The sequence below is a fragment of the Crocodylus siamensis genome, chromosome 12, assembly GCF_052110815.1.
Source record: "Crocodylus siamensis isolate JL-2025a chromosome 12, ASM5211081v1, whole genome shotgun sequence".
In the NCBI taxonomy this organism is placed as follows: domain Eukaryota; kingdom Metazoa; phylum Chordata; order Crocodylia; family Crocodylidae; genus Crocodylus; species Crocodylus siamensis.
Window position 1 is genome coordinate 49331634 of NC_143406.1, and position 27780 is coordinate 49359413.

Sequence of the window (27780 nt, forward strand, 5' to 3'; positions counted from 1 at the left end):
GCCGCTGGCCAATGAGAAGCGCCGCGGCTGGGGTGGGGGACGGAAGCCGAGCCTAGCCGGTCGCGCCCAGCTCCATGTCCCCTCTCGGCTTGCCTCCCGCCGCCTGCCATGGCCGCCCCCGGCCGCGACCCCTTCCACGCGGGCAGCGCGGACGAGGCGGACGAGGCGGTGCGCGGCACCTGCGAGGACGCCTCCGTCTGCAAGCGGTACCGGGGGCGGGCCGGGCCGGGTGTCGTGCGTGTACCTGGACCTGTCTGTGTGCATGTGCACCCCGCGTGTGCCTATATGCGTGTGAACGTGCATACTGTGTGCGAACGCGTGCATACCTGTGCGCATGCGTGCACATGTGCATCCCTGTTGGGAGCAGACGTTGCCCTTGCTGGGTTTGCCCCGGGACAGCAGCATCCCGCACCTGACAGCAGCGGTGAAGCGAGCCCAGGCCGTTCCTGTCCGCCCAGCGGGTCGCTCGGGGCGGAGCTGGCTGCCAGCAGACGCGGGGGGAGCTGATTCACAAGGGGCTGGACACGGGCTTGGAGGAGAGGGACCTCTGGAGCAGGGAGTGAGGGGCACAGGCTCTGCATCGGCCCCGCCTGGACCTCAGTGCTGGAGGCAGCAAGGGGGAGAGCGGCAGGGGAAATCCCGGCTTGCACCGTGGTCACTCTCCCTCCAGCCTCTGCAGTACATGGCAGTTCTTACGTTCTTGTCCCAGATTGGCGCGTACACACATGGCCCATCTAATTGGGGTTTCGCAAGTAGCTAAATGCCCTTGATCCAGTGAAGCCATCCTGGGATAAGCGCTCGGATGCACTTTGCAGCATACCGGGATAAAGTGTCCGTGCTTCATCTCCTGCAAACTTTTTAGGATTGATCCTGGGACAAGGGATGTGAGCGTCCGAGCGATTGCACTTTGTCCCAGGATAAAATGGATTGTGCTGGGACAAACGTGACATCAGGATTTGTAGCCATAGTTGGTGTGTAGCGTACTGCCCTCTTCCTAGGTTGGCAGCGCTTCGAACCTCTGGTCCCTTGGGGCGAGGGGGAGATTTTTCTTCCTGGGCCCAGGCTACTGGCTTCAGTGGAACCCAAAACTCTGTTTGTTTAACAAAACATTTGCAAAGCTGAGCTGGGCCTGGAGCTGGGCAGTCGTGTGGCCCACTGGGCTGTGACTCAGAGCTCTTGACCTTTCTCGGCAGTGAAAATAACAAGTGTAAGATGAATTTTGCTCTCTTGAATGCTTAGAAAAAAAGCAGCAGCACCAGGAACTGCTGATTGGGAGGAAGGCTTGAAAACAGGAGCCTTGGGCAGGAGTAGCGGAATGGGAGAATGAAGCTATGGGAAGCAAAAAGGCTGGATGAAATGTAAGGCAGGCCAAAGAGAGAGAGGGTGAGAAGGGCAAATTCATCAAAAGATCCATGGAAAAGATGAAAGGGACAAATGCCCCAGGGTGGATAAGAGCCATTTTAAAAATAAAACCTGCAAAATGGGTGCAGTAAATTGCATTCTCCAAAGTTATTGAACCGAGGAATCTGTGACAGTATTGTGCGATTACATGTAATCCGGTGCTGTATAAGTCACTTACATTGCGGGTGACCTTCCCTGATGGGAGGGGCAGGACATTGGGGCAGAGAGATTTTCACTGTTCCAAGGTTTGGGACACATCTTTGAGTCCTTTTCTTAAAAGAAAAAAAAATTCTCCTTTTAAGTGCAAGTATGAGAGAGAGCATGCACAATAAAGGGAGTAGTAGGAATTGTCACAATAGTTTCCTCTGAAGAACCTTTTGCTGTGGTCTGTGTCCTATCCTTGTTGTCCTTGTCGCAGTGTTACACACTTATTTCCTCCTTGTTTTATGGCACCATGCAGAGCAGTCGTACTGAACCTGGGGCCTGCAGGCCCTGCAGGCAATGTCCCCGCCCCAACCCCCCTCACTAACATTGTTTGGTGCCACCAGGAACTTTGCTGTCCCCGTCAAACTAAAGAAACATAAAAGCAAAAAGTGATGTTGCCCACAGTGCATTATTTCCTAGGTCAACACAGGTTTGGAGACCAGTCGTCCAAAGGTTTTAGTACAGGGGCAGGCAAAATGCAGCCCACGGGCCAGATATGGCCCACCAGCCCATTCTATCCGGCCCGCGGAGCCCCTAAAACATTTAGAAAATGTAATAATTATCTGCCCCTGGCTGCCTGTCATGCGGCCCTCGATGGCCTTCCAAAACTCAGTAAGTGGCCTTCTGCCCAAAATAATTGCCCATTCCTGTTTTAGTACATGTGCAAATAGTCCACAGGTCTGGTTAGAGCATGATGTGCAATCCTGAGAATTTTAGATCTACAGCAAAAGTTCATTGCTGATTGAGCCTTAAGGGGGCAGGTCTTGCTCCAGTCTCCCCCGAGGCATTTCCAAAGCAGAGAGAAGCACAAGTTACTATTTAATAGGGTGGCCACCACCATTTCTACTTGGAATGATTTCATATAGTTTCAGGTATTCAGCAGTGTTTTAAGTTTCTCACCCGGACGTACAACAGTGAAGGAGTGGGCTGGGCACCCTTGATGATAATTTGTCTGTCTGGGTATAGTCTCATAAATTTGATGTCTGTCTTTGGTAATCCTCTCTTTTCGCCACCGTTTGTCAGATTTGCTGTCAGTGTCGGCTACTGGAAGGACCCCTACATCCAGTATTTTGTGAGACAGGCAAAAGAAAGGAAAGCACCTGAAATCAATAGAGGCAAGTTAGCATGTGAATGTCTGTCTATATCTTCATTCTCTGAACATGGGGGTTTCTTGAAGAGTAGCAGGAAGATTTATTGCATTATACTGGATGTCATAGCGCATGATTAGGAAGCGTGTAATGGGTTGATATGCGTACTCTGTAGTCTTGAGACTTACACACTGGATCTTCACTTTTGAAACATTGCATTTCAAACTGCAGTGTGTATGGAAACACTCTCGTCATCTGTATTATAAACACAGTGCAACAGCTTGATTGAAAAATAACATGCTGCCCAAAGACACCAGAACCTGGACATGACCTATGGCTTTCAAGGACAAGGTAGTTAATTGTTTCAAGTAGAAACAGGCAGACATGACTTGAGCAGCAGCCAAAACTCATCTGCTAAGACAAAACATGATGGGAACTTCCTTACACTGAAATTTGCAGCTCTTGGGTATCAACTTCCATTAATAATTGTATATCATTTTTTAGTCCTGCACATCTGGTAGGGAAATATGTTAGCCCTTCCAACCAGCTCCAGCTCAGCAGACACACAGAACATTTGCGAGGAGAACTAAGAATACAAGGGCAGGTTGACCAGCCGGTAACGTTCCTGGGTACAAATGGTTATAGTTAAGAAAACAACTGGCTTTTCTTTTGCAGGGTACTACGCTCGTGTCCATGGGATCAGTCACCTGCTCAAGGCTTTTTTAAAGAAGACAGAATGCAATTGCCAAGTCATAAACCTTGGTGCTGGTATGGACACCATGTTCTGGAGGCTGAAGGTGATGGTAGATCAGAATAATGACAGTAGCTGAATGAAGATTTTTGCAGATATGTGAAGTGCTATCTTCTGACCTCCTTTCTTGCAGAGTGTTCAAACACTGCACGTTGGAGTGCAGTGCGGAGATAAAGAAGATAGTTTGGATCCTGGAAGCTTCTTGCTGTGGTAGCATGGAGCTCTGTGAGCTGACTTATCCTGCTGCCTGGGGACAGCTTGCTTCCAGAATCTGGGCCAGCAAAGGTGTCTCCTACTAGTAACACACTGGGCCTTATAAACATCCCCTAAGAAACTATTATGTTTCATTGCCCAGAAGTGCTGTCTGGGGCATGTGGTGCATCTAATGTGACCTCTAGTGGTCATTCAGAGAAGTCCTAGATCTTTATTCCTTTTGACTATCTCATCATCTGTAACTGTGGAGCCAAACCTTTTGGCAGGTGTACCACAAATTAGCCTTGCCCCCTCAGTGAGTGCCTCTTTGATTGCCTTCTGCCTGATCTGCTGCTCTGCTTTCTGCTCCCTGCCCTGTCTGCCACCATGCTGCCTGTCCCTTCCCTCATCTGCCATGTCCCCCACACACAGGCTGCTCGTGCCACTTGTAGTAAATCGGCCACCCCAGTTAAGTAACCCCATTTTACCTGTGGTTCACCACTGCAGTTAAGTAATCTCATTTGTGGTAAGTTGACCACCGCAATTCAGTAACCCCAACGCCCTTTCCTGCCTAGAGCAGGGGTCAGACTCGATGATCTACAAGGTCCCTTCCGACCCTAGAAATCTATGAAATATATAACCTCTCCCTTCTCTCTGCTTTTATTTTACCTACTGAGAAAGATTTGGTCCTCCCTGAATTGCATCCTGACACTTCAGGGAAAATGTGGGCACCTACTCCATAAATGGAAAATCAGAGAGAGTCTGGGTTGTGATTGTGGTGCAGTTTTTCAGACAGTGCCACACACTGTGAACGATTGCCCAGTTAGATCATTTAATGGCAATCTAAAATCCATGCAGCTATCCCTGAGTTATCAAATTTAGATATTGATCTATGAATATTGTAATCCTAAAATGTCATACAAAAGAGAGAGATCTGAGGGTCTTAAGGCAGAGCAAACAAAATGCTGAATATCACCTTCCCTAACTCTGCTTTGTCATTACTTAGGACATAGACTCATGAGCTGATGACTGGTGGTAAATGAGTGGGGATTCATAGTTTATCAGTTGTTCTGCTCTAATGGTCCGCTGATGTGCTCTCACCCTTTATCACAGAGCAGCTGACCTGAGGTGAAGCAGTAACTTGCAGTAACATGCTCGTGTGCCCCAGCCATTAGAATCTGTCTGGGCTAGATGCAGGTATTCTGATATTACTCTGTGTAAGCACAAACTCTAGTCTTTCCAACTCTTGTAGGAACAAAGGCTGCTTAGCACTCCTCAGAATTAAGTCTAATGAATGTAAACTGATTGCTGGAAGACAGCCTGGACTGATTAGGCTTATTTAACAAGGCCCCAAATGATTATCAAGTGAATATGCTTTGTTTAAAAAAAAAATATATGAAGTGCTGACTAGCAGCAACTCATGCTACAGCTTTGTTGGAACAACATTTTACCAAAACTGTCTTAACAAAGAGCAAAGCCTTTAATTTTATCTTTGTTCCCTCTCTTTTCCCTTCTTCCTGTCCAGTGGGCCTAGTGTAGGAGAAGGGTAATGGTAGTCTTCAGTGATGGAGCAGTAGTTAACACAACTCTGTTAATTTTGCATTTAGAAAGGTACATGACTGGCAGCTCCGGAGCTGCCAAGACACCTCTGTTCACAGCAGAACTGCAGCCAAGGCAAAGGAGCTGTGCAAACTTTCCCATGCTGTCTAGTCTGGGTGCCTCGGTTTGGATCTGGAGAGACTTCATGGTAACAGGGAGCACAGACCTCTGAAACTGCCAGTCTGTGTACAGGTTGTGGAGCCGTGGCTTTCTGAGTAGACACTTGTTGTCTAGGACTAAATCCAAGTCTTTGGGTTTTTGAGATACAACAGGTTTGGTGCACAGTGATTGTGTCTTGGAGCTGGGGGTGGGGAAGATGAGGACACTAATATAAGATGGTTGTATGAATCCCTATGCAATGCTTCTGTTTGCTTCCATAAGCTATGTTGAGTGACGTATAGTTAAGGCCATGAAGAAAACTTACCTGTTGCTGCAATGGGCTGTTGAATACTGTAGCCTGATAATGTATTGTGGAGCAATTGCCAGTAGGATGGTGATCAAGCTGTGGCTTGGATTGCCAGATTATTTGCCTGATAAATTTGTTTTCTTTTTGTTAGAGGTTATGTTAATGTTCTCTAATTTTTAGTTCATTTGTTCAATTTCTGTACATTAAAGGACAATGAACTGGAAAAAATGATGCGACTTGGAACAAAATAATTCTGGGGAGAAATAAATGAAATTCTCATTTGAAATATTCATATTTCCCAATGTTGTTCTTTTTATTCTAATTTCCAGGATGAAAATCTTCTTCCTAGAAAATATTTTGAAGTGGATTTCCCAACGATAGTTACAAGAAAAATATATAACATCAAGTAAGTGGGTTAGCTATATGAAGCTCAACTTATTGTTTCTACAAATACAGCAAGATGTGTTGTGTACAAGCCTCCTGTATTGATAACTGTGTTTCCTCAACAAAGCTTTAGTCTGTAGGAGTTAAATTATGAAAGTGACTGGACAGCCTGAAGTCTAACTCATGTGCATTAATCAAATGAATGAAAGGCTCCTAAATTATTTCTGAATGTGTGGGAGTGAAAATTTTTTGGCTCTACCATTTCTTTCTGAAAATACTTGGAAGGAGGTAGCAAATTCCCAGGGTCATACTTGAAGGTGGTGGAGCTGGAGAGAAGAAGCAACTCATTCATAAACTGAGGGCCATGGGGAATTTAGAGAGTGCCTGGATTTGTCAAGAAATGGCAAGAGCTTGTATCAAGGCTTCAGAGTTGCTAGGACTCAGCGTGGGGCTTTTCTTAGTTGAACTTGTCTCTTGTCCTTTTAATTATAGAACAAATCTACAGTAAACAGATGCAGTGGTGAAGCTAAATGCAGGTGTATCTGTTTCCAGGAGAGGGCAGTCAAGTTCTCCAGTCCTTTGAATTTGTGACAAAATGACAGCACCTTTAAACCAGCTAACTGCTCACTGCTTTCCTCTCCCACAGATCAAAACCTCCCCTGTCAAAGCCAATTATGGAATCCCATTCAGGGGAGTCTCTCTTAATAGGTGAGTCATCTTGTCAGCGATGCACTGAAACACTTTTTAAATCTCTGCACTTTGGTATGTGGGCAGACTTTTAACATATTTTAAATGTTGGGGGAGAAGGGGGGAAAGGAGAGCTCTTTTCTTCCTCTTATCAACCTTTTTATTTGCTCCCCTGTCATGTTAGAAATGTCTTCTCTCCAAGGGGCCTTGACTTTGTTGCAGAGGGTTCCCCCCTGCCTTTATCACAATGTAATTTAATGGTTATGCTTTCTTCTAATTCTTGGAAAGAGAAGAATATTGTAAGTGATCACGTGTTCAGTAGCTTGCGTCAAGAATCAGTTGGCTGTTATCCCTACCTCTTTGTTTCATTAATCGCTCAAGTGTTTATCTGTAGCTGCTATCTATATTTTCACAATACAGTCAGTCTGCGTTGTCCATTCTCAAAGGTCAAGGCTAGTCCTTGCATCCTGTGCTTGGTTTCTTCAAGTTCTGGTCTTAAGAGAGAGCTGGACTCCCTGTTAAAAAGCCTCCCTTTCACAGCTGTTGTTCTGTTTGTGCCAAAACAACTACCTCCCTGGTAGCCTGGGCACGCTGCTTCCACAGAATGGGCTTTCCTACCTGCTCAGCAGAAAGCATACTGCTTTGGTTGGGTCTTTAGTGAAACCTGCTTCTGTGCCAGGATCACTGTTCAAAATGCATCCTTTTGCTTTTGGGTGCTGGGGCGCTGCCTGAGCCGTGCCCACAGACTCTGGAAAGAAGAAGGATGCATAGTGCTCACAGTATTCTAGCTGCACTCTTGTGCTTGTGGCATTCTTTCACCCAAAGCTAATCTCCTTCAGCAAGAATAGCTGCATGATAACTTCACTGAAGGGATTCAGCAGTAAACTCCCTGGTAGGAACAGTTCTGTTTCCTTCTGGCTAGGAAACACCAGACTTGGGTATGGCCATCTGCATGGCTGGACTCTGGAAAAGAGAGTCCCAACAGGTGCTTCTGTCTTCAAAGGCTGCCTGGCATTGCCAGCTAGAGATCCCTTGAACATCTGAATTTGGATCTCGCCACTGGAATGGATACTTGTTACTGGTGCATTTTAAAGGATCTTAGGCTTTAACTAACCAACATTGTATATGTCCCTTGAAGTGCTGTGAATTTGGGTCTCAGGGGGAATAGGTAGGCCCCAACTCCCTGATGTCAACAAGCTTTTTCTGATTCTTCCAGTGAGGGGGAAGAGGTAGCCTGGGTTTCTTACTGACTGTGGGGTGATGCTTCTGATGGGCCAGAAGCCCTCCCCTGCTACTAGAGATTAACATGAGAAAATAGGTTGAGTTGTAAATCACCCCTAAAAAAGTTAAGGGCTGGCTGATGAACTTTGTATTCTATAATGCTTGTTATTGTCAGTGCAGCACAGATTTGTACTAAGAAAGCAAGTGTAATTGCATACCCATCTTAATGTTGTTGCAGTATATTGTAATCAAGATCTGTTAGCTGGTGCTAGTTACTGTATAATGGCTGCTATCATTTCTATATGATTGCCAGATTACTGTAGTTAATATGTCACTACTACATGAACTGACTCTTGGTTTGCTTCTCCAAAACAAATTTAAGTTCATCTTCTTGTTCAGTGTTGTATTTTTAGCTCTCTTGGAACAGGGGCTGTGTTTTCTAGGTTGGTTCAGCCGTTGGCATATTAAAGCCTCTGGCTGTTTCTAGAATTTAAATATTGGAACAAGCAAAGAAATCTTTGAAGAAGTCCTGGCTTAAATTGGCATCTTCTGAAATACCAACTGTCATAGAGATCCTAATGGGGCATAATGGAAGAGCATCCTCTGGGGATAGGGGAATTTTATTGTCATCTCTACTCTAACCTTTGTAGTATTGACATTCAGCACTTCTGGATAACATTTTTCATCTTAAATCAATTCGCTGCTGTTACTTCTTATACACAAATCACTCCTGATATGTTTGCTTTAGTATCTGCCACCTGAATTGATGAAATGCCTTCTGATGGGACTCTTGTCCTATTGATGCTTTTCCTCCCACAAGAACTAAATGGCTTCAGATCTTAGGACAAGTGCTAACAAATGGATTTTTCTTGGCTTCAGGACAGCATCTGTTTCCTCCTTGTGCCTTCTAGACTGCATAGATTGCAACTGGAGTGTGGATGTCTCTGGGCTTTTTGCCCCTAAATGGAGCAAGAAGATGCTTGTTGTCAAATAGCTTCGTTTTCCTGTACTGAAATCTTACATCTTCAGGGAGGAGCTCAATGCCTTGCTGTGAATTGTATAGCAATTTGGAGCCTCTATGCTATGACATTGCGATGTTTGTTCCCTTGAATGTACGGGATCCCATGAGACTTCTCTTGAAGCTTTGGATCCATGTGGTAACCTTAGGAAAAGTCATGAATGTTAGGAAGGTTGTTCTTCACCTCTTGCTGCTTTGTCAGTATTAGTAAACTCTTGTGACGATCTCCTAACCATGCAGCTTTGTCCGTCACCCCAGCTGGTAAGCATGACTATGAAAACTGAGAAGAAATGTATTCTGGCTAAGCATGAATCTTGCAGAGAGATAGGTGATGCCACCTACTCTGAAACTTCACTATAACTGGATGGATGTGTGAATCTAACTCAGATTGTATGGGCCAGAAACAGTTTTTCCAGTCCCAAACATCTCAAAATTATCTGGAAATGAGAATAAAAAAGTGCCCTTTATAAAAAAAAAAAAAAAAAATAAGTAAATTGGAAGAAGCATAAAAGCTGCTGTGGTCTGGCTTTTCATAGTTTCTAGGGTCAGAAGGGACCTGAGCAGATCATCGAGTCCGACCCTCTGCCATGGGGTCAAACACCCCAGCAAGGTGTACATCAAGCCTCCTCTTAAATACCCGTTTGGCAGAGGTAAGTCGATAGCTTAAAGATGAATATATATTTGTACCAGTGAGTTTGAAGCTACCAAAAAAACCCCTTACAGACAGAAATTTTTTCACTTGAAATTCCATCTGCTCTGTGTCTTTTGTAGCTATAAAACCAATTCCTTCCTCTGTTTTGGTGGTTGCTTTAAGACTCCAAAACCACCATATGTTAGCTGGCGGGTCCAATTGTTGTAATGATGAAGTACAGCAAGCTAAACCCTATTAATCAGTTTGATTTACTCTTAGAAAATCACCAGTGGTGTGTAATCTGCCTCAAACAAATGCTCAGGGGTCCTCTCAGGCTTGCATTCAAGCTATGAGCTGAAGTCCTGCTTCTCAGGGAGCATTTTTGGTGAGGAGCGCTGCAGTAAAAATCACTGACCCCTGAGTCAGATCAATAAAAACCAGAGCTCAAGTGCTGTATCTGTTTCTAGGCATCCTATTTAACTTTTTGCTTTTATTTATTCTGTGGAAGTAACTTGGGGTCATACTGTGTGCAAGTGATTCAGAGAGAATCAGCTCTTCAGGGCATGGGGCAGTCGCAACTAAAAAAAAAATGTTAAAGCCAATTTACCAGAACACCAACTCAGTACCAATGCAAGGAAAGCTACTACTTAGGTAAAAAGTGAGGAAGTCTCCAAAGTTTGTGTGCTAATACTTTGCAGGAAGCTATTGTGTGAAAAACTGGGAAAGTCCAGTATATGTTTTAGAGTGAAACTCCTAATGAAAATGCATTAAGTAGATCAGATCCGTGCTTGATTCCTCTTGGAAGGGCTCCAAGGGAAGTGTTATGCTAAGTAACAGAACTGTGAGTAATTGAGAATCCTTCTGGAAGGGGTTATGCTGTTCCCTCACATGTACCTGAGATGCTGAAATGCTGCTCTCGTCACCAAGTTAACGTAGTGATAAAAGATTTTGCTTGCAGATGAAACAAGTAACATAACATCCTTCTAAAGTGGGGCGTAATTATAATAGTAAGGGCAAGAGGCAATCGAAGGCATCTAATACTAGCATTTAATTATAGCAGTGGCACCCATGTTTAAAATGCTTGTGCTTGTACTTCCTTCCTCAAAATTACAGGGGGGATAAGTGTGGTGTGTTCACATCTAAAAAGTCTTGTGGCATGTTGCGCGCAATGAAAGGGAATATGCCCAATATGAGGAGGGAGCTGAGGGATACCAGACCCAAAGGAAACAATCAAATAACGAACCGCTTAGATGTGGGACATGCAGTTGATATCATATACTTGGATTGTAAAAAGGCCTTTGATATAGTCTCTCATCACTCTCTTTTAAAGAAAACTGGGGGATTGTGGGCTGGCAGAGTCTACAGTCAGGTGGGTTGGGAACTGGCTAAGGGATTGAACCCAGAGAGTGGTAGTGGATGGGTCTGTCGCCTTGGCAGGAGGTGGCCAGTGGTGTCCCACAGGGTTTGGTTCTTGGTCCTGGGCTGTTCAACATCTTTATCAACGATTCAGATGAGGATGTGGAAAGCACACTGGCCAAGTTTGTGGATGATACTAAGTTATGGGGAAAAGCAGTCATGCTAGGGGATAGGATGCAGATCTGGACAAGCTGGAAAGGTGGACAGAGTGGAACCAGATGCAGTTCAATAAGGATAAATGCAGAGCGGTTCATCTGGGGAGAAGTAACCAGCAACATGAATATAGGTTAGGAGGAGATGTCCTGGTCAGCACAACAGCTGAAAGCGACCTCGGGGTCATGAACGATGCATCCCCCTGGCGCCTTGGGGGGGGCACGGTGGCAGCAGGAGCTCCCACAGATGCTGTCAGCGGTGTGGGTGGGAGAGCGGTGTGGCAAGCGGCAACTGCCCACTGGAGCCGCCGACACTGGGGTTTTTGTAGAGGATGCACCACCACGCTCAGGAGCTGCATGTGCACTCCTTACATGTCACCCCTGCTTGGGGTTATGGTTGATCACAGGATGAACATTGGCCTCCAGTGGAACAGTGTGATCAACAGAATTAATAGCACACTGGGATGCATCAGCCGATGCATTGCGAGCAGTGCTAAGGAAGTGATACTTCCTCTGGCCTCAATGCTGGTGAGACCCCAGATGCAGTATTGTGTCCAGTTCTGGGCACCACACTTCACAAAAGACGTGGAGAATCTTGCAAGGGTTCAGAGAAGGGCCACAAGAATGATCAAGGGCCTGGAGGACAAACCTTTTGAGGAAAGACTAAGGGATCTGGGATGGTTCAGCCTGGGGAAGAGAAGACTGAGGGGGGCTTGATGGCCATCTGTAAGTATGTGAGGGGTGAATATCAGGAGCTGGGAGAGAAACTGCTCGCTAGGGTGCCCCAAGGGATGACAAGGAGCAATGGCCATAAACTAGAGGATGGTTTCAGGTTGGAGGTAAGGAACAACTTCTTTGCAGTAAGGGTGACCAGCATCTGGGATAGACTTCCCATGAAGGTGGTGCAGACCCCAGCCTTGGAAGTCTTCAAGAGGAGACTGGACAGACACCTTGCTGGGATCATTTGATCTCTCTGTATTCCTGCCCAGAGCAGGGGAGTTGGACTCGATGATCTTTTGAGGTCCCTTCTAGCCCTTCATGTCTTTGATTCTATAAAAGATAGGTGAAGGTAAGCAGTTTTAACTCTGGCGTTTGCAACCTCAGCTGAGAGTACTGCAAAGTAAAGCCTCCGGCACCGCTGTGCTCTAGAAGAGACCATCAATAGTTGTTCAGCTGTGCTAAAAGCCTCAGTGAAATTCTGCTTTAAATGGATTACATTGCCAGAGCATGGCAGGGGCAAGATGGTCATGTCGGCACTAGAGCAGTGCAGATAGGCCTGGTTGAGTCTGAGCAGGAGGAACCAAATGGCTCAAGAACTCTGCCAAGGGACGGAGATTTGCAATCAAGGTAACAGCAAAATCATTCCTGGAAAGTAAACCTCCCTTCCATGTAATTCTAGGTTGTGGAGAGGCTGCGTGAGCTTTCCCTTCGCATAGAGCACAGTCAGAGCCTGGCTGTGAAACGGGGGGGGGGGGGCTTTAGGAGAAGCAGGGCACAGTGAAAGCTGGAAAACTGCAACTTTTCGTCTGCAAATTTCAAGGCTCAAACCAATACAGATCAGGTGACTGCGACACCTTGAAGTTGCCATTGGCTTTTTCTTGTGCTGCACTGTAGAAATGGATTGTTCTAAAATACTTTCCAATCACTGTTGCTTTACTGGCATGGGCTGTAAATATGCAGATCTCTAAATGGCTGTTAAATTATGCAATCAGGGTTTCAAAGATCATAAGCTAGCATTGCACTATTTCTAAGCTCTTTATGGCCTAGGTTTGACTTTTGGTCACACACCTGGGAGTCCTAGGTACAGTATAGCCCCTTGCCCTGACTTGGGTGAGTTTCTGCTCTATAATTGTAAAAGGGCACTAAGCTTTCCATTTAAAAAGGTAGAAAAGTATTACCTAATTTTTAATTTTCTCATCTGTTCACCTCTTAAGCTGCCAAATTTCTCTAAAATTTTACCACATCTTGTTATTAAGGCAGAATCCTATAGACATGGAAGACAAACCTTACAAGGAATTTTGTTTCTAAAAGCTCTTCCTTTTCAGGGACTCTTCATGTCACTTCTGTCTAGTCTCACTTTCAAAACAGCTTCACTTCACCCTTGTGCTTCATTTCTCAAGACCTCCTCACTAGTCCAAGCATTCTTTACAAACTTTTGCCAGGAGCAAGGAAGAAAACGAAACCTATTCAAGGCACTGTCACCTGAAAATGGAACATCCAAAGAGAATCCAACATGCATTACTTGTTTCTAATTTGCAACCTTTGCAAAAAGTTTGCAGTCAAAGATGAGAGGCAAGTGAAGCTGACAGAAAGCACCATGGACCAGGCACATCTTATTTGGATGAATCCGAGGAAAGAGAACTAGATGGCAGTAGGCATTGGACACAGAAGGGAGACAATTGTGTCTAGAGGCAGGAGGCTTTGGGGGGAAGGAATAGAGCTGATTCCTGAACAGATTCCTATGTCTGTAGCAGACCATTTTGCTGGGGTATTGTTAAAATTGTGCAAAGCTATAGAACGCCTAGGCCTGAAAACCCTTCTTAACCTTAATCATGAATATGGTCTATGAGCCAACCTAGCCTTAAGGTCCCCCCTCAAGCTTTCTCAAAAAGTACGATAATGAATTTAGCTGTAACCAGATTGTGGTTCTGTGTTGTATCTTTCCCAGCTTCTCCTTTCCTTTCCCCATCTCCAGCAAAAAACACACCTCCAAAACGAATCCTGATTCCTTGACTTTTGTTCTAAATTGTTCTTTAGAGTGCTGGCAGCACCCAGACTATCTAAACTGGGCCCAACCAGCACCATCCTGAGCATAAGCAGAATTCCCCTCCTCTCCTATACTTTGTTACCCAGTCTTATAAAAATTGAGGTGGGAATGGTTTTTTTGTGAAGAGAGGGCAGTCTTGCTACCATTTTAGGAGGCCAGGGGTAACACTGTCTGAGGGTTGTCGTGTACTGCAGTAGAGGGATTCAGTTGCCTGTGAGTTTCTCATTAAATATTTCCAACATGGAATTGCCAAGGTTGCGTATGCATCCTTATCTTTTGAGAGAACCTCTTGAAGTACAGTTTCTGTTTCAACTGCAGTTTATGAGGTTTTTTTCCCCAGCCTTTAAGTTAATGAACTCAGTTTATTATCTTGGATTATGCCTATGGATTTAAGAACGGCACTGCTGAAGAATTGTTAACCTAGAAGTTGAACTTTCCTGTTGGTGAAGGACAGTAAGGAGCAGCAGAAAGCCATATGCCCTTTATTTGCATATTTTTTGGCTTAATGCTATCTCTGATTGTGTCTACATGTGCATTAGATCCGGGAGCAGGTTACACACGAGTAAATGCTCCCAGGCAGGCGTCTACATGTGCAGGGTCTCTGGAGCAGATTTGCTGTTTGTGGCAGCAATCTGCTTCCACCCCTGCTGGCCCTGCACTGTCTCTGCAGCAGCCAGGGGGAGCTCTGGGTTCCTCCTGCATGCTAGCCCCTGGGTTTTGGCTGTTCCCTGCCCCCCCCACCCCCCAGCTGCCTGTTGCCAGGGCGGGGACAGTGTCTCTTTGCCCTGGCAGCAGGGAACTCCTGGCCCCAGCTCCAGGGCAAGAGACTTGGAAGAAGCTGCAGGGGAGGGGCTGACCTGCCCTGATCTGCCAGTGGGGTAGCTAGCAGTGCTGTGGGTAGGGAGCAGGGGCTGGGAGATCTTTGTCTCCCAGCACCAGCTTCATGATCACAGGGCCGGTGCTGGCAGATCCTTCTCTTCCGTTCTCTTCCAGCCTGAATCCTGTGGTTGCGGAGCCTGGCCCTGGCTGGGAGATCATCACGTGGTTGTGGGCCTGAGCTAGGAGACAAGGATCTCCTAGCCCTGGCCCCAGGATTGCAGAGAATGGGCTGGGAGCTACATGCTGCCAGGGCAGCTCCTGTGGACAGGGAACAATCTTCTGCCCCTAGCTGACCAGGAGCAGATTTGATCCCAGTCAGGGGTCTGCATGTGTGCTACTGCACCATTGCTAATCTCAAGTAAATTTGCTACTTGCATTTGCAGTTAGTAGATTTACTCACGATAAGAGCCAATTACTGCTCAGTAAGCATCTGCACGTGTAGCTGTAGACACTTACTGTGCAGTAATTAGCTCTACTGCGCAGTAAATTATCTCATGTAGACGCACCCTCTGTCTAGGTGACCACTGTTTCCGTTATTTGAACCTTCGTGCCATTTGTTCCTGCTGCTTTAAACTTGATTTGAATGACAAACTTGAATGTGCCCAAGTTTGATGAAGTGGGACACAGGAATTGCATTAACTCCACTGCTAATTGGGGTGACTGACATTTATTTTTGTCTTCTGTGTGGAGAGCAAAGTTGAACTAATTCTTGCATCGCTGAGCAGGCTTGTTGCTATCCAAGGGCTGCACACTTGTGGCCCTGGTATAAAGACCTAAATCGGTGGTCGGGGTAGCAAGAGTGGTGTTTAAAGAGCATGTGGGTGATTTCCAAATGTTGAATCGCTTGCAGATGATGTGCCCCACTTTTACCTGACTTCTCCTACCTTTGAGTGAGCTGTTCTGCACTTGCCTCTTTCTCCAGAGACTGTGCTGGGAATAGCAGCGTTCGACTTCGCAGGTGCCCGTTGGGAAGGCTGGTCACTTGGCAGCTAGGCAGAGTGGTGCCAGTCGGAGCATTTGAGGCATTTCTTGAGTTTAGTTGCTTCTCAGTTATTGCTCTTCTGAAATGGAGAACAAGTTCTCCCGTCCCCAACCACTTGACTGCCCGCTCTTGCTCTACCTGGCTTTCCACACCTGCTGCTATACTGAAATACAGAGGCAGTGCCTGTCTGCAGCGATGCTGCAGGCTTCCAGGTGGACTAAAGCCAAAGCCAATGAGCTATATTGCAGGTGTGTGTATTGACCAAGCACTACAAGGCCACTGGAATCTCTTGCTCTGGGTTTTTCCACTGTTTGCTTTACCTATTTTTATTGCTTGCTCTCTGGCTGTCACTCTCTTGCTCGACGGGGGGAACAATGTGCTGTTTTGTCCTCTGCTTTATACTGTAGCAGGTGTATAAATCAACCAGCAGAGCCGTCTGACTCTGTACCTGGTGTGCGTCAAATGCCACTTCTTTCCAGGGTGCTTTTACAAGACCCCTTTCAGGCCCAGTTGTAATTTGTGGAGTGATTTCACTGGTGACTATCTTGGGTCTGAACTGGATGCAAGAATAATTTGACTTGCTTCCATGCCCAGGAGCCTACTGCTAGTGTAAAAGCCTGTCAGTGTCTTGATTTCAGGACTGAGATGACATTTATCACATCGTGATTCGGCTGCTCTTGTGTTTTCATGGAGCACCTTTGCTCCTACAAAACCCCTTTCCTTTTATTCACTTACTCAGGGAAGACTAGACAGTATAGGAACTAAATGCGATGTCTGATCCCTTTTTCTGACATTAACAGTATGTTGCCCTTCACCTCAGCTGTGCTCTTTTTCCATCACTAACTTGTGAGAAACTCAAAATCATAGTAAACCAGAATGTGCTGGGGAAACACCTGGGGGTTTACGGAGTCAAGCTTTTGGGCAAAGCCTCTCCCTTTTTGCTTTTGTCTCCTGCTCTTTGGATGCAGCCTGCTATCCTTATGCTTTCTCTTCTCTCCATCCTCCCTGAAACCATGGCAACAGTTGAAACTACCTCTCCGCATTCTTGTAGTCAGAGAAGCAAGAAACCCAGGTTTGCCACGTCTCGTGCCAATGCATCGCAGTGTATAAATATCAATAACTGTCATTTGCAGCATTTGGTTTGTAGAGGGAAGTTTTCAGACTGCTGTTCACTTCAACAGACAGTAGGTCAAATTTGAGCTCTCAGATTGTTCATGTCTTACTTCATTAAAAGTTCAATAATCTCAATGTCCTTTTCTTATCAAGAGCTCAGCCATTAATCTTTATGCTGTCTTGAATTTGCAGATGCTCACAGCCTAGATTCCTGTCGATATTCTATCATTGGAGCAGATCTCAGAAGCTCATCTGAGCTGGAGGAAAAACTAAAGAAATTTAACATGGATACACAGTAAGATGATTGATTTCAGAGGCCTATGGAAATGTACTGGTGAAGTTGGGTTGGGGCACACAGTATCTGCATCCATTTTTTATTATGCTATTTCCATGGTTACCTTGTTCCAAGCCTTTTAAGCAGAAGGAATTGTTCCAACACTGCATGTAGCTTCCCCGAGCTGAGCAGGCTGTTACCGCAGTCCTTGCCTGCATGGGTCTGTGCTCCTTCCCCATGCAGCCCACTCCATGAGACTTGTGTTCTTCCTACCCCAGAACATCAACCCCCATAGGAGCAGGAAAAACCACTGCTACCATTATGTTCGCCCTTTGAAAGGGCCATGCATGGCATGTGCTCATAAATCTCACTCTGTTTAAAATAAAAGCACAGACTCAAAAACTTCCTTAAACATTTCTTATCTGAACAATCTCTCTTAGTAACTGGATATTTGCTATATTTCAGGTGCGTCTTATTAATGACCATGGGTATCTAGTGACTTATTTGCTTGATGCTGTCTTTACTGTGTGTGGGGATACGATGTGAGTGTGTCTGGTTGGTCATCTCATAAAATAAAGAATGTAACATGCACAAAGATATTTTTATAGGATTTTTACTTTAGTGACTGGTTTTCTGTGTCTTTCTCTGTAAAGCTGTTTTTCTTTATTTCCTGAAGTGGATGATGGCAGAATCTGTCAAGATCCCGTCCTAGAGGTAAAAGACTGGGATTTTGGTTGCTGAGAAACTATGCTCTTTAGTTTCTCTACGTGATCCCAGAGAGTTGGTAATGGACATACTTTCCCAATCGAAGAGTTATAAATAGAGCATAGCTGGCAGAGAAGAGGCACATGGGGTAGGCAGGATGTATCAGGCTGATCTTTTATGCTTTCATCTTAGAAGCTCGCTGTCTCGTTGCTTGCCTACACAACTTCTCCTTGTGGAATTCCTTTTGCTTTTAGTGCTTCTTGTTCCTATTCATAATGAGAACTAAAAGCGAGCTTCTGACTTGTGGGCCATGTTACTCATGCAGATTTTGGGTTTTTTGTTGTGGGTGGAGGGGGAAAGAAAAGCAATTTCTGAATCATAAGGATAGCTAGCAAAATGTGACTTATTGAAGCCTTTCATAGGGATTTGTACAGTTGTATTACTAGAGCTGTTCTTAAAAGGTCATTTCTCCACTCCTCCCCCTGCCTTTTTAAAGTCTCTCCTTGCATTTAATATCTTTAGTGCTGTTCAAAAATAAGAGAACAGGGGCTGTGTGTGCATTAGGTGGGGTATGAGTATTTCTCCCAAGCCATGTCGTCACAGCCTCCAACTCCTCCTAAGGGACAGGAAGTGATGGTGGAAGTGAAGTTTCCACCTTTTTCCTAATTACTCAAAGGAGTTGCTGTGTTCTTATCTGAATTCCAGGGAATTCATCTTGTCTCAATGTCTGACTTGTTCTACCAGGCTTTTAATAGTTAGGAACAGGGTATGAATTCTCAGCCCGAGAGTTGTGAATAGGCCTGGGAATCGTGGCCATCTTCCTGTCCCATCCAGGTGAATGGGGAAAGAAGCGATGTACTATATGGCTGCAGCGTGGCAAAGGTTAGGAAGCCACAGAGGAAAACTCACAACTCCTGTACTTCGTACCCTGTGCCGATAACATGCGGGTTAAGGGCCCAGACCTAAACTTTGCTTGGTTAAAATGATGATGTCTCATTTCCTCGAGCTGTCGAGTTCATTTGTGCTTATGAAAGTACTTGTCTGTCACTGATGATTCTTGCTTGGTGTTATTTATTTTAAAGATTGCCAACGCTTCTGATCACGGAGTGCGTGCTGGTTTATATGACACCACAGCAGTCTGCAAGTCTTCTGAAGTGGGCTGCAAGCACTTTTCAGACGGCCATGTTCATAAACTACGAGCAGGTAAAGACAAACCCATGCAGCTTTTCGGCACGGAGCTACTGGCACGGAGCTACTGGCACAGAGCGCACAGAAAGCCATGGGGATTTTGTCTGGGATGAGAGTGGAGGCTCTGAGGCTGAATGCTTTTGACTTTGTACAGAGCTGTGCAACTTCAAGAAGTTACCTGGGCTGGGGATCTTGGGTGTTCGGGCCATCTTCAGTTGTTAGCAAACCTGCAGGGCATGCATGGTCTGAGCATAATTGACTAATGTTGTTTGCATCCATCATGTGCTTCCCTGAAGCAAAACGACTGAGACTCTTGCGAAGCCCTAGATGCCAGGGTCAGTGCTGAAGGAAATAGCACTGAGCACTCTTAGGCAAGCCGGTTACAGATAGTCACTGATCGGCTCCATTATTAAAATTGCCAGCCTGTATCAGCCTGAAGATGAGCCTTTCTGTGTGGCAGCAGAAAGTTGCCTTTTGGGGCTTGGGTAACTTAAGGAATGGGTAATGAATTTTTGACTTTTCAGGTCAATTATTTGAGCCCAGACTCAGCTGGTAGCAGCCAGAAGTCTTTGCTTTATGATAGGCTTTTAGCAGTCCCTGTGGAAAAGGGCTGGCAGTCCTCCGATCCTGTTCATAGTGTGCTTTGTTCCTAAAGAAAAAGCTGTCATCACCACAAGGCCTTTCCTTCTGCTGAAAGTCCTGTTTGAGGACCCAAGGACTGCCGTAGCTGTGATTGAGAGAGCTACATCAGGCTGGTGGGAGAACAAATGAGGCTTTTGCTGCCCGCAGTATAAATGTATGGGGCTAACAAGAGGGCTTCAGTTCAGTTAGTGCTTTCTGCTGTAGTTCAATCCCTTTTGAGGCTGGAGCTGGACTGTTCTCAGTGGGGGCAGATGACAGAACAAGGAGCAATGGGCTCAAGTGGCAGTAAGGAAAGTTGAGGTTGGATATTAGGAAAAACTCTCTCATTAGGAGAGTGATGTAGCACTGGAACAGGTTACATAGAGAAGTGATGGAGTCTCCATCCTTGGAGATTTTGAAGACCCAGGTAGACAAAGCCTTGGCTGGGATGATATCGTTGGGGCTGGTCCTGCTTTGAGCAGGGGGTTGGACTAGATGTGACCTCCTGAGAGGTCTCTTCCATCCCAAATTTTCTATGATTCTATGAAAACCAACCTTGTCTTCCTGTTTTCCCCAGGTGAACATGGCTGATCGGTTTGGACAGATTATGATTGAGAACTTGCAGAGAAGGCAGTGCAACCTGGCTGGCGTGGAAGTCTGCTGGTCCTTAGAGTCTCAGGTGAGCAGTGCAGAGCAACAAGGCATTTTTCTTACCCGACACTGTTTAGTCTAAACTGCCAGCTCTGCTCCTCGGGGTTGGGCAGCTGCAAGGCTCAGATCGGTGAACAGTGGCTGTTCACCCCAAACCAGCTTCTTCCCTTCTCCTCATTCCCCATAACCTCTGGGAGTGAACCCTGCAGATCAGAGCTGACTGGCATCTGCTGTTTGTGGCGAGTGAGAAAAATGGAGTAGAGCCAAAATACAGCCTAATTTAGCCCAGCACCAAGGTTTTCTGTATTCATTTGGCTTAAACAAGCTTTGCTTAGAAACGAGCATTAAACATCTTTGGAGAGCAGGTTGAGGAGATGCTCTGTACGGTCCTTGGAACAAGAGGCCCTTGGGACTAGTCATAGTTCTACTCTCCTCTAGAGCCCTCTGAGTCCTGTGCTTCCTGTTTCTTTTACAGAAGGAGCGATTGTTGTTAAATGGCTGGGAAGCGGCAAACGCCATTGACATGATGAAAGTCTACAGCTCTCTGCCACAGGCTGATGTCAAAAGGTACTGGTGACCCATCGCTGATTGCCAGAAATCACCTTTGCTCTCCTCTTCCAAGATAGCTTGCTCCAGTAATTAGTTTGGTAGCTGTTGACGTGGCCTCCTCTTTCTCCTGTGAAGCAGGGTGTAGCTGAATCTTACCTGTGTGCAGGACGTTAAGGGTAATGCCAGGAGCCCTGCTAACAAGCCAGTGGCTTGCTCTTCTCCCTTCTCCCCCTGCATGGCAGTGCAGTGTGCTGCCAGGATGGTGGGTGTCCTCTGGCTGAGCACAGAGATCCGTGAGTGAAAGATGCAGTAGAAATGCTAAATTCTGCTCTAAGGCTCCTGCGGCATTTCTTGCGAGCCCCTGGCCATTGCAGCTCTGCATGTACAAGAACTACCCGCAGGGCTTGACTGGATATTTTGAGAGCTGGGGGAGAGCCTTGCCTGTCATGAGCACAACAGATCAGGTGACCCCACTGTAACCATCCTCTGTCTCTGTTCTTCAGTAGTGGTAATGGGTAATTTAACCAGGAGGAAGCTGCCCCCACTGTAACTTCCACTTATGCAGACTGGATAGGAGCAGGCAGACCAGATGGTTACAGCAATCCAGCTGACCTACCAGAACCCCATCCCACCATTTTTAAAGCAGTATAATTGTTTCTCTTCATGCCTATGCTTGCCTGGGGGGATGCTCATGCCCCCTTTGCTGCTTCTAGGGACTGCCCAGGTCTTTGCTCTGAGCATGGGTAGAAATCTGTTTGCAGCTTCTCTGGGACAGGTAGGTAGGGAATGGTCAGCCTTTGCTCTGCTCCCCTATGTGCTTGGTAGAATAGCTGAGCCCAGGCAGAGAGTAACTTAGTGCTAGAACAAGCCAGCAGTACTCTGTTGTACTAGGCAAACAAGTGCAGTAGGAGAAGCAGACACATATGGCACCAGGCATACAAGTGACAGTGAACTAGATGTGCATCTCAGACCTTGTTCCTAGTTGTGCCTGTGGACAGAATCTCCCCCAGAGAAACATCAAAAGGGTTAATGTTGTTTCCTGGCCAAATTGTAATCAGGGTGGTTATGATCTAGTTTTTCTGAGCTGGGTGCGATACTCCCCGCAAGGGAGGTAAACAACTCCAGAGTGGTGCTGCAGGCTGGTAGGGATCCTCCATGCTGCACTAGTGCAAAGCCATTGAACAGTTGAATAATTCACTTCTGCCAGCAAAAGGCAGGAAGGGACGCTTCCTACTGCACTTTCTTCCCAGAGCAAGCTCCCGGCAGCCTCATTAAGTAAGCTTTCTGCACGGATGGCTGGCCACTTGTTTATCCATTTCATTGGAGTCTCCTATTTTTAAATCTTTTATTCTGAAGTTTAATCTGAAGTGTGGACCATTAGGAAGTCGTCCATGGGCTGTGCTCCGAGCCAGCCGGGCAGCCTGCCCTGGTCAAGATCAGACGTTGCCCCATGGCGAGTTCCCACATTGGGAACGGGAAGGGGCAGGGTCAACAATTTGTTGGCCATTCTCCGCCAGGGTGACAGGTGGATTTTCGCCACCTGGCTCTTAGGAAGAACTACGCTTAGTGCTTTACAGCACTGTTCGAAACGGGGACTATTCTTCAGCTTCTCCCAGCTGCCAGTTAAAAGGCCAGCTCAACACTGACCCTCAGCACAACATGAGGATAATCCTGCCTTTTATTGCTATAGCAGCTCTTGTCCAGGGGGTGTGGACACACCACATGCTTGCCACGGAATAAGTTGACCTCACTCTTGTAGTGCGAGTGGAGTGGGCACGCCACGCTCAGTCGTACGCTGGCATAAGTCACTCTACTCCAGAGGGGAGTTCTCCCTCAAAGCGAGATGTACGTTACACTGGAGTACCTGTTGCTTCTCTGCTGCCATCATTCATTTCATCCTGGGGTAGCCTTTTGCTTAAGGTAAACCTGCTACCAGCCCCTGCTACCACTTCCTGGCCAGGTGTGTGATAGTGCCCACTGCCGGCTGTCAGCTAGAAAGAGCTGCACTCCTGCTTTTGCAGTAAACTTATTACAGAACCTGGATTTTGCTCTGTAGTCATGGTTGCCTCCTCCTTGGTGATTTCGCAGCCTTAACGAGGGCACCTAGGAATTGCTTGTCCCTTACTGGAAGCAGCAGCACTTCAGTGGTTGTTGGTGCAGAGTAAGGTGTATGGTATCCAACCACATGCTGGACTTGTCAGGTGGCACGCCATCTGGGGCAGGACTAGTGTTCCTTCTGTGATTGCTTTGTGCCCTGGTCTACAACTGGGGACTAAACCCTGCCACGATAACAGTTGCACATCTCAGTCGGGAGGTTTCGGTCTCTGCTCAGTCACCCGTGCAGGAGAGTGATTTTTCTGGAGCCAGGTGGCATGCAAAGAAATGAAAAGCCCTGGCTTTCTCTGGGCGGTTATTTGTGGCTTTGAGAAGAGAATAATCAAAAATGATACGCTGGAATTGCACAGCAAAACAAAATCTGTCAGCCCATAGCATTGCATCCCTGTGGTAAGTAAAAGAGTGGAGTGCAAATGTTAGTGTTCTGACATAAAGGAGCGCGGGCTAGCACCAGTACACTGAACCCTAGGAATCGGAGGCAGAGAACACTTCATGGGTCATTAGTCCCATACTAGCTCAGCATGCTGGCATTTTCCCTTTCGTGGGTTTACCTGTATTCATACAGGAAAAGGTAAGTTGTTAATACAAGTGACTACTCCCTGGGCCTTGCCATTTCTGGCACCACTTGCTGCTGTGGGATGAACACGTGCATGTTACAGAATGCCCTGAGGGCTTGTTTTCAAATCCATTTCTTTAATTTCCCTACAGAATAGAGGGGCTTGAATTCCTAGATGAAAAGGAGTTGCTTGAGCAGCTAATGCAGCACTACTGCATCTCCTGGGCTACAAAAGACAGCAGTAACCTGGGTAAGGACTCTGCAACTTGGAATGTGAATCTTCCTATTTAAAGCATATGTGGGAAAGAGGTCTGTGCAGCAGCAGGATGTACCGTAGGAGTTTCAGTAGCAGGACGGGGCTGCTGCTCTACCAGTGTTTGTGCAGGGAACAAAGAGCAGCCTTTCCCTTGCCCCCCGTGGTTGGTATAGGCACTTGAATTGCCCCCTCTGAAAGCCCATTAGGTAGAAAGGAGTTAAAACTTGTAAGTTAAAAGGTGTTATGGAATCTGCATAAAGCGACTGCTGGTTTTAAATGTTGTCGCTGCTAATGAAGTGGGCTCCAAACTCCTGCATGCGTTGACTGTCAGGTCTATTAACGATCTTCCGTAGTGTCTTGACAGCACTGAGCTGCACCTTTCCTAATTGGTTTAGGCTTTGCTCCTTTCATGTTTCCCCCCAACATTCAGATCTGTCTGTGTTTCCTGGGAGGCTGCCTCTAGGGAGAGATTCCCTCAGCCCAATGCTTCGGATCTTTCTCCTGGTCTTACAAGGCATTTTGCTTTCCTGTGTCTGCTGTACAGTTCTGTTCTGCCTGATGCCACCATCCATGTCCTGGTGCTTCAGAAACAAAGCTTAACCGATGGCTCTGGTTTTGGATATGGTGTGTCTGCAGCCTCCACGCGCCCTACTGCAGCAGGACAGAGGCTCTGCTCATGACAGTGACTGTTTTCTGCTCCTTTGTGGAGTCAGAGTATTCCCAGATTTCTGCAATTCGTTTTCTTGCTGGAATTAATTCGCCATGAGATGAAGCAGAGCAGGCTTCAGTACAGCTTTCATTCTCTCTTCGCTGGCTTGGTGTAATCTCTGCTAACATGGCTGCATACTTATTTCAGCAAGACTGAATGAGCTATTTCAGCCCCCAGTAAATTTCTAGAGGATGTGTAAGAGGGAGTGGAGAAATGGAAAAAAGGAAGAGGAAAACAGAAATGAAAGAAAAGAGAAAACTCTGCACCATTTTGTAGTTGGTGGAGAGATTGAGGGGTGGTCTCGCGACACGGTGCTCTTTTATTATCTGTAGCCCAGAGCCCTAGGGGTTCCCCTCAAGGGTAGGCAGCCCAAGCCAGCTGAAATTTCTGTTCTAGCTCAGGAAACCGAATCTCTAGCTTCCTGCGCTGTTGCAGCATAGGGTCTGACTACAGCATCTGCTAAACAGAACCCTCCTCTCCATCTCCCGTATGTGACGTTGCTGGGGTAGCTGGCTCTCCTTTGCTCACAGGAGCTGAGAAATGATGATGCTGTAGAATTGCTTCTTGAGGAGCAAGCACAAATAGTTCCCCTCTTAACAGCACCATCATTACTGGAACCTCCATCTGATTAGAGAAATGCTTTGAGCAATAGATTGCCCTCAGGTCAGAGGCTCGGATGCTATCAGCAGGAGCTGTATGTGCAGAGACTGAATGTCGCAGCATATCAAAGGCAGAGAGAGGCAAAGCCTGTTGGGTTATCTGCCTTGTTAGTGCAGGGATATTCCCTAATCTGAGGCTGAATCTAGGCCACAAGCTCACTGTGCCTTCAGCCACTCCACATGGCTGCCTTCAAGGCTGGCAGCAGCAAAGCTGTGACTACACGGTGCTGCGGGTGGGGTAATTCACACTGTTCATTCACCTGCCCCGTGCCAATTACCCCATGCACCGTTTCTGGTCCAGGAAGCAGCTTGCATGGCACAACACCTTGTGTCTGAACACGCCCTGAATGCCCTGGGGCTTGGTCCCATCTGATCTGCATGTCTCGAGCCAGTGGCACGTCCCTTCCTCCCGTGGGTCAGTTCCTCAGGCATGCAGCTCTGCGTTCTGGCCCTTGGTGCATCCCATCTCTAGAGCTGCCTGCTCTGCCCTAAAGAAATCCTCTCACTCCTCCAGATTGCTTTACGCCCTTCAAATATCTGCATGCATCCATCTCTTAAAAAAAAAATACAGTAATTTGCTTAAATCTTTTCCCGAAGCCAGCCCCACAAGCTGTCAGTCAGCCCTGCTTCCCTTCTCTTTCCTGGGTCTCTCCGTGTCTGGTGCTACATGTAGGACATCAGTTTGCTGCTGGAAGCGGCACTGAGAGGGTCTAAAAACTTGCTGCTCTCCGTTACGCCTTGATGCTTCCCCTGCCTGCTTCTCCCTTTCCAGGGCTCTTTTGCTCATTGAATGAGAGTCACAGGTAACCTGTAAAATGGAGGAGGGCCCAGTATTTTGAGGTCCGGAGCCCAGGTAAGGGGGATTTCATTTTAACCTAATCTTTGAATTGGTGCTTATTTCTTGGTTGCAACATACAGGTTACTTTGCTCCCACCCCACTCTTCCGATTGAAGAGGTTTTGAAGCATCCCTTGTGCTCCTGTTCTGGCTGTTCTGGAAGCAGAGTGCATTTGGCAGGGGGTACACTTTCTCTTTCGCTTTCTTTTCACCCAGGTCTTGAAACCATCACGTTTTAATGTACTCACTTCGAGGGAACCCCGGGCCCCACATCAAAGCTGCCGCCTGCTGCTGGAGTCAAGCTCCCACAAGTGATGGGACTGTGCACGTGCAAGCTCCAGCCTGCCCACCCTCCGCCCAGTGCCAGTGGAAAGAGAGTGACCGGTGCAGTGCTGCTGATGCTGACCCTTTCTTGTTGGCTTGTCATTGTTTTTACAAATCTCTGTTGTCCTTTGCGAGCGGTTTTGTTCTGATGCAAGATTCGTCTCTTCTCAGGGACGTGGCATTGGACTGCTTTTGGTGGGGGTGGGAGGGGTTTCCCATGTCAATAACTCCTGTTTAAAACCCTCGTGCCCTTCGAGAGAGCAGTTGTGTTTTGTTTCTCCTCTCTTGTCCCTCGGCATGTGTGTGAAATGCATTTGTGAAGGGCAGACGGGATATGTCATGCCTGTGGCCTGCATTAAAGGGTATTTTGTTGCATTGCTTACAGCTGATCATGGAGGCTGGGGTTTTCTTTCTGTCCCGATGTATTTATTTTTCTTTATGGCATATTGGCTTCTTGCCGTTCCTTAGGCTCGCTCCAGCTCGGTGGCCAACCCTCAGCTTGGTTCCTGCCCCTGCCCCCTGACTCTTGCTCAATGTGCAGGAGAATTGGTTGTCATCCAATAGGATGTTGAACTTGGAAGGGCTGGGCTCGCCTTGCCTTGCCTTGCTTGCCAGCCTGGATGGCTAAGGTGAGGAATGAAGCCTTGTCTGCTTCTCGCTGCTTGTGTCCTCGTGCCGATCTCACAGCACCCTCCCCTCAAATGCTGTTCTGCCTGAAGCTGAGTTTTGCAGTTGTTCTACAAGAGGGCAATAAATGTTTAGTATGTACAATTTGTCCAATGTCTTATTCATAAGGAAAATGTACCTTTTTAGTCACTGGCTGCTTTCATTTTGCCCCAGATTTGTTCAACAAAAATGTTTTGAGCAGCGGGATGCACATACACACAGTCATCTTCATGTTTTACACTCATTTATCCGGTGTAACATCGTATGGTATGCTGGGGGCAGGGAGGTGATTAACGGTGCTATCTTGGTAGAAGCTTTTAGATGTAGCACTTGTGAAATGACTAGAGGGGATGAAAAACTGTAGCAAAGGGAACTGGGCCCCCTTCCCCCTGCCATGCACTTCACCACATCTGTGTTTTTCACTTGGCCAATAAAGTGCCACCAAAGTCACGGCTGACTGCAGTTTCCTCTGCTGCCGTGTCTGTGTCAAGCTATTTTCTTGACTCACAAGGCAAGCTGCTATAATTAGCTGATGCCCTGCGCAGTGAATATGCCCTTAAGAAGGCTCATTTTAGATTCCCCCTCCCCTGAGCCAAGAGGCTGAGGTCTCCTGCATACAGGAAAGCTTGCAACCTTTGCTACCTAGATACCGATCTGCCCGGTATGCCGGCACCTGTACCCTTTACACATGCTTTTGGCTTAAGTGTGCTGTCTTCCTCCACCAGGCACGTGCATGCTGTGCCTGTGATAGCGCTGACCCTTTGTGCTAACCTTGGCACA

The 27780-nt window shown here is 46.7% G+C and overlaps 1 protein-coding gene across 1 annotated transcript; it reads left to right on the plus strand.

Annotated features, from left to right (window-relative positions):
- Positions 1–28: 28 nt before the first annotated feature.
- On the plus strand, positions 29–27105 carry LCMT1 (leucine carboxyl methyltransferase 1). Its single transcript, XM_090023738.1, has 11 exons — positions 29–206; positions 2629–2720; positions 3369–3490; positions 5971–6047; positions 6672–6733; positions 17084–17186; positions 18953–19073; positions 20257–20358; positions 20806–20897; positions 23703–23800; positions 26227–27105. The coding sequence occupies exons 1-11, from the start codon at positions 109–111 to the stop codon at positions 26247–26249; spliced, it is 990 nt and encodes a 329-aa protein (XP_089879864.1). The 5' UTR covers positions 29–108; the 3' UTR covers positions 26250–27105.
- The last annotated feature ends 675 nt before the right edge of the window (positions 27106–27780 follow it).

Bases quoted from the DNA above. Each gene is read 5' to 3' on its own strand.
- LCMT1 (XM_090023738.1), top strand. From the start codon at position 109: ATGGCCGCCCCCGGCCGCGACCCCTTCCACGCGGGCAGCGCGGACGAG. The intron at 2,721-3,368 runs GCAAGTTAGCAT...TTTCTTTTGCAG, and splicing joins AGCACCTGAAATCAATAGAG to GGTACTACGCTCGTGTCCAT. The intron at 17,187-18,952 runs GTAAGATGATTG...TTTATTTTAAAG, and splicing joins AAATTTAACATGGATACACA to ATTGCCAACGCTTCTGATCA.